The 8,964-nt window shown below is 39.5% G+C and overlaps 1 protein-coding gene across 1 annotated transcript; it reads left to right on the top strand.

The window, feature by feature from the left end:
- Positions 1-109: 109 nt before the first annotated feature.
- SAT1 (spermidine/spermine N1-acetyltransferase 1) lies at positions 110-3,121 on the top strand. The gene is made up of 6 exons (XM_079122978.1): positions 110-350; positions 584-635; positions 726-809; positions 2,236-2,337; positions 2,430-2,470; positions 2,597-3,121. The coding sequence occupies exons 1-6, from the start codon at positions 285-287 to the stop codon at positions 2,765-2,767; spliced, it is 516 nt and encodes a 171-aa protein (XP_078979104.1). The 5' UTR covers positions 110-284; the 3' UTR covers positions 2,768-3,121.
- The last annotated feature ends 5,843 nt before the right edge of the window (positions 3,122-8,964 follow it).

The raw sequence follows: 8,964 nt of genomic DNA, 5'->3' as shown, positions 1-8,964 counted from the left end.
CGGTGTGCCGCGGGTTCGCGACCTCATTGGACGAGGTGCCTACGTCTCACGGCCCAGGGCGGGGCTTCTTAGCGCTAAAAAGCAGGCTCCGGACGAAGCTCCTTGCGCTGCTCGCAGTTGCAATTCTGCTGAAGGATTTTTCTTTACTTGTCGAGGTTCGCCAGGTCATGGTGCCAGCCTGACTGAGAAGAGGACGCTCCCGGGAGACGAATGAGGAACCACCTCCTCCTGCTGTTCAAGTACAGGGGCCTAGTCCGCAAAGGGAAGAAAAGCAAAAGACGAAAATGGCTAAATTCGTGATCCGCCCAGCCACTGCCGCCGACTGTAGTGATATCCTGCGACTGATTAAGGTAGCGGAAGGTCTGGGTTTGTCCTGGGGCGGTGGGTGGGAGCGGCTCGGTTTTCCGAGGAAGTCAGAGCTGGTGCGAGAGCCCAGCCGGTTCCTCTTTCTCTTCCGGCCTCCTACACAGGGCAGGATTCTGGCAGCCACTCGGCTGCGCCTGCCCATTCCTTCCCTCTGAGCTGGCCGTGCCGGGCCTCATTTTCTTTTCTTTTTCTCTCTCTTCTATGTGCGTCGCCCTAGGAACTGGCTAAATATGAATACATGGAAGACCAAGTAATATTAACTGAAAAAGGTAACATAACAGTGTCGGGGGGCGGTACAGGCGTTCGGTACCTCTCACCTTCCTAGAGGCCAACACTGTCTCTGTTGCCCCTTCTTGCAGATCTGCTAGAGGATGGTTTCGGAGAGCACCCCTTCTACCACTGCCTGGTTGCAGAAGTGCCCAAGGAACACTGGACTCCGGAAGGTAACCCCTCACCCTATCCAGAAGCCAGAGAGACTGAGTGTTGTGTAAAATGTAGTGTCTGTTGTGTAGAACCCTTGACTACACAGGCTGAAGTTACTGAGAAGTTGACCGGAAATAATAGCCAGCCAGTATTCAAATTACTGAGGAAAGAAAATTGATGTGCTGCACTTTATAATAGGGCGGGTTAAAGGAACTGTTTAAGTAAGTATCAAAGTGCTGTGGAGACCCGGAAGAGTTAGGTATAATGTCATTTGTTGTAATTCAGTTTCATAAAATGGTTCTTGTTTGACCCTAATATAACCTTTTTTATAATTGTGTTAAATCACATTTTTTTCTTTAATTTGTCCCAATCTTCAGGTTACAGTCTCTAGCTTCGCCATGTACATGGCCCTTCCGTGTACATGGATGGGCGGGGAGGTAACTAAAAGATCCTTTACACAATAAACTAGATGATCATGATAAATGAGGTAAGGTCCTATTATCACACACTTAAAACACGGTAGATCAGAAACTCTTTTACTCACTTCCTGTCTGTTTACAAAGAAATATAAAATGGCTAGAAAGTTTAATTTGAAACCTTTGCCTCCATTTGGAATAATAGACACCCCTTATGAGGGAGTCAAGCTTTTTTTTTTTTTTTTTTTTTTTTTTTTTTTTGCTGGCCCCTGTTGACTGGTCAGAAGACAGCTGAAAGGGGAAGTTGGGTGGGTGGGTGGGTGCTTTCTCAAAGTTTTTTTTTCCTGGCATCTGTTCCCCAAGCTAGAAGAAATGAGCAGAAAACATAAGGAACAAGGTGTTTTTTTTTTTTTTTTTTTAAGAGGTATATGGATGTTACATAATACCTGTTTCTGGGTACTGCTGCTTCTTCTGGCTTAAAAACTGGAGAGAGCAAATTGAAAATGTATAAATTGGAAGGCAAGTTCTGAAATTAAACAACATACTTTTGGCCTGATGTTCTGACAAGGAAGTAAGAGTTGGTAAACTACAAATATTTACTATTCTGAACTGCCGTGTAAACCCAACTTATTCCCAAGTCACATACCAGTATATCATTAGGATGTGAATAATGTGTGTGTTTAGTTTAAGACCATAGCACTTTTGCTCTGGCAAGTAATGAAAGCATTCTCACTTCCTGAGTGAGGTCCAGCAGACTGCAGAGTAGCCAATCTGGTTGTAGCCTGGCTTCAGCTAGCTCTCATAATGTGTGCTTTTTGCAAATACATGTCTGAGAACGGTGAGATCATCCAACAGTGGCCTGGACTGCACTAGCATAAAGGTCAGAAGGCAGTCTAGTTCAGTGGCTACTTGTTTCTATAATACATGCATGTATATTTCTTTAAAACCTATGATAGGCTTCTGATTCTGCCACTACAACTTTAATGGATTGTTTTTCTTCTTCCTATCTCATGTGATACTCTTATTACAGGACACAGCATTGTTGGTTTTGCCATGTACTATTTTACCTATGACCCATGGATTGGAAAATTACTGTATCTTGAAGACTTCTTCGTGATGAGTGATTATAGAGGTAAGGTTGAATTTAAGGGAAAGTGTCTAAGGAGAAATCAGGGCAGTAATTCCTTATAGTAACTCTTAAAATTGTACTTCTCTTTCTTTTAGGCTTTGGTATAGGATCAGAAATTTTGAAGAATCTAAGCCAGGTATGTCCTAGTTTTGGGTTTCCAAATTGTAAGAGTTACGAGATTATCATTATGACTGAATCAAAATTGAGTTTTGGAAAGCAGGTGAGATGTCACTGAGTTTTTTTTTTCTCTCCCTTATAATAGGTTGCCATGAAGTGTCGCTGCAGTAGCATGCACTTCTTGGTAGCAGAATGGAATGAACCATCTATCAACTTCTACAAAAGAAGAGGTGCTTCTGATCTGTCCAGTGAAGAGGGATGGAGACTCTTTAAGATTGACAAAGAGTACTTGATAAAAATGGCAGCAGAGGAGTGAGGAGTGCTGGTGTAGATGATGACAACCTCCATTCTATTTTAGAATAAATTCTCAACTTATCTTGCTTTCTATCCTATTTGTAGTAAAATAATAGAATGAGCACCCATTCCAAAGCTTTATTACCAGTGGCGTTGTTGCATGTTTGAAATGTGGTCTGTTTAAAATGGCAATCATATATGCAGTTTGGAGTCAGATTTCTCCTTGAACATCTTTTGATAAACAGCAAGGTGGTGTGATCTTAATATATATGAAAAAAACTTCATTCTTGTGAGTCATTTAAATGTGTACAATGTACACACTGGTACTTAGAGTTTCTGTTTTGATTCTTTTTTAATAAACTGCTCTTTGATTTAATTGGTGTAAGCATTTTCACTAATCCTTGTACATTTTTTGTTGCTGTGAAGTGTGAAATAAAAATGGTCAACATCACTGGATAACTAAAAAAAAACAGTTTTCAACCCAATTCAAGGTCTTTAAGGGACTGGGGGAATACCCAGCATAGAGCACATGCCTAGCATGCTCAAGGCCCTCGGTTTGATCCCCAGCGGCAGAAAAAAAGTTTTCATGGTCATGTTCTGTGCTAATATTATCAAAGTCTGGAGTGAAGCTAGTTGAATTCCAAAGAATGTAGCAACATTTTAATTTATTATGTTACTGACACCATGTACTTCATCTGACAAAATTTTCAAGAGCTGAGAAACCAGGTTAAAAACTGAAGCCCACAATCAGGCCATTGTTACACAAGTAAAACATGGATTGGGAATTATGAAACACTGAAAATAAGAAAAATAACCCCATCCCTACCCACCAGCAAGATGCTGGGATTGAACCCAGAGTTCTATGTGCTAGGGAAGCACTCTACCACATAGCTATAGCCCCAACTCCTAACAAGATACTTGGTGAAGGTAAAGCAAGGAGGTCACTTTGTTAGGAGCAAAAATTAAACATTTCTACAGGAAGTTTGCAAATAAGAAAGTTCACAAAGTGACATGGACAAATCAGATGAATTAGCATCTTATTTGTAGGGTGGGTTTGTGGTACTGTGTTAACATAATGGGCTTCTATACTAGAAACAATAGGAACCTTTCAAATTACCAGGAAAAAGAAGTAAACAAATGTTTTCTCTCTCAAGGACTGAAAATGAAATAATAAGGCAAAAAGTTTTCTCCTTAGACATGTGGACTCCTTTTATTAATTAAATTGACCTATATTCCCCAAATTCATTAATTTCCACAATAATGAAAATGATAGTTGGTAAGAACCACCATAGACTAATATCCAAGTTTATAGTTTTCCAAAGAAGTTGTAGGATACCTGAAAAATAATATTCTTATCTCTGTGTTCTCTAGGATATAAGTCCTGGGCTCTCCAGTGGAAAGGGATTTTGTCCTGCATTCCTTTGTATCAGTATCTGTTATGGCGTCCTAAATTAGAAGGCAGTCATATGTAAAGTATGATCCTGGGTGACATTTAATACAGCTTTGGGATTTATTAGTGGCTTAAAGAGCATGACATGAAAACAGGCTTACAGAGTCAATTCTCTACCAGGGACCTGCTAGAATGGCAAGTAACTAAGAGGGAAATGCTGGCAAAAATAAAAGGGTAACTAAAGACGAAGAGCCCTGTAAGATATTTTGAAGATTATGTTTTGGAAACTGGGCCTCTTAGAGGAAAACAACTACATGCTGACTATGGTTAAATATATGAATAAGTTAATCAAGCAATTTACAGTATAATACTTTGTTTTCTGATCCATCTTAGAGCTTAGCCTTTAAGGCCCAGTGTTATCAGGAGGAAAGCTTTTATGAGGCTTTTGTACCCACTTTGGAGAAATCCCCTAAGTGTAAAACAACATCAGCCCCAAGAAGTTTCAACTCAATTACAAACTAAAAAGCTAAAAACTGAACTATAGAGCAAAATTAGACAGCTTGAAATCACCAGGCAAGAAAATGTAGGAAAATTATTGAAAATAAAACAATGGAAAAGAAAAAAAGTTCATGTAAGCAACACCCCTGTAAAGATAACTTAAAAATTTGTATTTTATTAAAATATCATGCCTCACAATCATTTGGGAGGAACAGTATTTCAGGACTAAGGACTTGCCAATGATTACATCAGGATATTTCTGGGTTTGTTTTTTAAAACAACTGTTATTTGCTAAGTTTATGATGCCCCTAAAAGACGTATAAAATCAATTTTTGATGTTATTAAAGTAAGAAATACTTGAGTTTGTCCACACAGACTAAAGACATCTGCTACTTATCTGATTACAGGGTTGACAGTACAGCCATGGTCTATCATTGTCCAACCACAGTCCAGGATCATCAATTGCATAGATTCCATGGGGTAGTTTTTTCTAGGGAAAGTAGAGTCTTTTTCACAGAAATGCAGAAGAAACAATTCTGATCAACCTAATAATTTATTAATGCCTTAGACTCATGCTACCTCTTCCTAGGAGTCTCCTTCCCTCTGGGTACCCAGCAGGGCTTAGAATAGATGACACTTATCACTGCTCCTTGAGGCAAGTGACTGCTCAGCATCAACTAATAGCACTGACCATACCCTGGGAAACCAACTACCACCTCCCACTAGTAATGAAGCAGCTTCCTCCCTGTGGTAGGCATGGCTTCTCCATCAGAGTCTGCAGGTGACCTCGTCTGCTCCTAGAATCCTATCTGTCAGCTTGACTGGGGCCATGTTTGTTTTCTTGCTCTTTCTGTGTATTGTCACCTCAGGGTGACCTTGTGCTTCATGCCATCACTTTCCTTTGTGTTTCCAGTCTGGGCTTCAAGCCAGTCAGCTGTTACCCACAGCTCAGACTGACAGGCAGCCCACACTCTTATTGAACCCACCCCCATCATCATTGCCTTTGTTGTCCCACCTATCAAAGGCCACCAAATGCCCTTCCTCATAATATTCTCCCAGAACCCTATTTCCTCATCAGCTCTTTCTTTTTTGTGGTTCACATCTGCCTGAAAATGTTTCAGTAGTTTCCAGATGGTTATCAACATAATAGCTAATGTTAATAGCTAATGTGTATTAAGTACTTATGAGGAACCAGGCATTAAGTTCAACTCTTTATATACATTATTATCTCATCTAAGTCTTACAACCACCCTATAAGGTAGATACGATTATTCCTGTTATCATTTTTTTTCCTTCTTTCTTTCTTTTTTTGCGATAGGGTCTCACTATATTGACCTTCCTGATCTCAAACTCCTGGGCTCAAGCAATGTTCTTGCCTCAGCCTCCCAAGTAGCTGGGCCTACAGGCATGTACCACCACACCCAGTTTATTAGTTTCTTTTTATATTGAGAAACTAAACCTCAGAGAAGTTAAGTTGTCCAAAGCCACATAACTAGGCCAGGGAACCAGGCTCCAGACCAATTTCTTAATCCTCTGGGGGTTCCTGCCGTGTTCTCTGAAGCCTTCACAGTCTCTACAAGAATGATTGAATTTGGTGTTTCTTTTGGATTATAAACTGAACAATAATCAGTATAAGCATTTTCTGGATCGTCAAAGTCAGTGGTTCTCAGTACTGACTGAACATTAAAAAGCTTTTTAAAAATGGTAATGCCCCACCCTGAGAGACTTCTAATTTACTTATAGTTTAATGTACATTCCAAAATGAATCCAGGATTGAGACTCACTGATCTGAACAATTAACTAGTAACCGAATCCTAGTCACAAATGAAATGTAAGCATTTCAGTTTGTGTTCAAGCTGATCACCTTGGCAACCTGCATTTAACGGTGAGCTCTTGCTAAGCAAAGACCAAGTGAGTCACAGCACACTGTATGAAGGAGAACTTTCTGAAGAGTTTTTGGAGAAAAATGTCTGGGAGAATTGTGTCATCCCACACCATACCATGCTGAAACCAAAAACGTTCACCCCAGCTGTCAGTATCACTTGTTTCTTTATAAGCAGCAAGTTCATTTCAGCAAAACTATTCCCTTCCCATTAAATCACTGTCGTTCATTTGAATTTTATTAGTTTGGTAATTTTGTTTGCATTTGATTTGTAAATGTGTATTGGGTACTTGGAAGGCTGAGGCAGGAGAATTACAAGTTCAAGGCCAGCCTCAGCAACTTAGTGAGACCCTAAGCAACTTAATGAGACCCTGTCTCAAAATAAAAAGGGCTGGGGATATAGCCTCAGTGGTAAAAGCACTCCCTGGATTAAATCCCCAGTACCCCACCCCCTAAAAAAGTATACAACTAAATGTGAATATTTTATGTTTACTGTTCCAATACAACAAGCCACCACACCTGGCTTAGTTGTATACTTATAGAAATATAATTTCAATCACCACTGGAGGTCTGTGAGAATTTTAGTTATTTTTAAAGGGGTCCATGTTACTGAAGTTTGAGAAACATTGCCATAACCATTTTACAATACTGCCTGCTTCTGTTTGGTTTTAAAAAGAAGGTATGGACTGGGGCTGTAGCTCAGTGGTAGAGCGCTTGCCTAGCACGTGTAAGGAACTGGGTTCGATCCTTAGCACCACATAAAAATAAATGAATAAAATAAATGGATTGTGTCTACCTACAACTAAAAAATATATATATAAAATTTTTTTAAAGTGCCAGGGGCTGCGGATGTACCTCAATAGTAGAGCGAATGCTTAGAATGAAAAACACCCTATGTTTGATTTCTAGCACTGAAAAAGAAAAAGCACCTAAGGTTATCAGAGGTAAGATTTGATCAGATTCAGATTTTATTTTTTGGCAAAAATATTTGATAGGTAATTTTTTTCCATCAGGAGGTGAATAATGGCTGGCATCTCTTTCTAGGCCTATTGACTCATTAGAAGTTGCAAAATGATGATATTCTCTTTCTAGCCTTTGTCATTTATGAGCTAGGATACTTCTATAAAGAAAACTTTCCCTCATCTTATACATTTTTTTAACCCCGAGGTACAGCTCACCCAGAAGAGACATGATTTATTCCTCCTTTTTATTTAGTAGCTTTCAAAAGAATGAATTGGGTTCCCCAGCATCTTCCAATTAGCCTTTTTTTTTCCTTTCAAATATCATTATTAACGCATGGGCTTTTTTTTTTTTTTTTTTTTTTTTTTGGGTGGTGGGATCAAACCCAGGGCCTTAGTGCTTACAAGGCAAGCACTCTACCGACTGAGCTATCTCCCCAGCCCCTAACGCATGGACTTTTAACATCTCCTGTGTCTTAATTCATTGCCATTATTTTTCTTATCGAAACTCAGATTTCCCTAATGGTCCAGTGAGAACTTCTTCAAGTTGGCTCCAGAGTCTTTTGGATGGAACCCCAGAAGCCTTTGTTAGCTTCCTGCTGTTAAGTTGTCCCAGGCTCATCTTGTACACTTCCTTCCTCAGACCTGACATCAATGACTAGGTAATTCCAAGCTTCAGAGGTTCCCAGGGGAAACAACATTTATTGAGAGCAGGTGGTGTTCACAGCTCTTTGTTTTGATGACATGGGCACAGCAGGGAGATCCTTTTAAAGAGGCCTGAGTGGTAGTGCTCACTTCAGGCCTTGCTGAGGGAGGGTTCCGCCAGCTGTGGGTCAGGGCTCTCTTCCACCTCATTGCTTAACTGCTTTCTTTCATCCAGAAAATCAATAACAACAAAAAGTAGTTTCAAAACAGCTAAATCCACAACAATGCTTTGTCAGTAGTGAGACATGGTCTACAGGCAGTTTGGATCTAGTGAACATTTGACTTGAAGTCAAAAGAAATTTGAATTAGATCCTGGTTCTCTTTTGTTTATGAAAATAAAAATAAACTTTATTTCTGGGACTAAAAATAAACTACTTCAGAGCTATGAGGACTAAATGAGATTATGAATATGGATTGCAAAATGTACATCACTAATATATTTTATGATATATTTATGGTGACACTAGATTAAGCATCTACTGTGTGCCAGACACTAATTTTATTTCATTAATGCCCCAAATTATATAGTAGGATGTTCCAGTGGTGTGCTGGTAAACTGGCTAGGGTTTGGGAGTAGCTTTGATTTCTAGAATTTGCTGATTTCCACAGAGTAAATACTTCTATCAAGGTTGTACCAATGGTTTTAATAATCATTGTAAAATTTCTGAAAACTGTCCTTAACAATAGGTACTCCCAAGCCAGTAGGAGCTGGCGCCAGTGCACCATTGAATTAGGCCCATTTTAAAGATAAGTAAGTAAAAGCTTAGAGGCTAAACAATCTGGAT

This window comes from Sciurus vulgaris (assembly GCF_902686455.1).
Source record: "Sciurus vulgaris genome assembly, chromosome: X".
In the NCBI taxonomy this organism is placed as follows: Eukaryota; Metazoa; Chordata; class Mammalia; order Rodentia; family Sciuridae; genus Sciurus; species Sciurus vulgaris.
The sequence above is the reverse complement of the archived record's forward strand: the minus strand, read 5'-3'. Positions and strand labels throughout refer to the sequence as shown.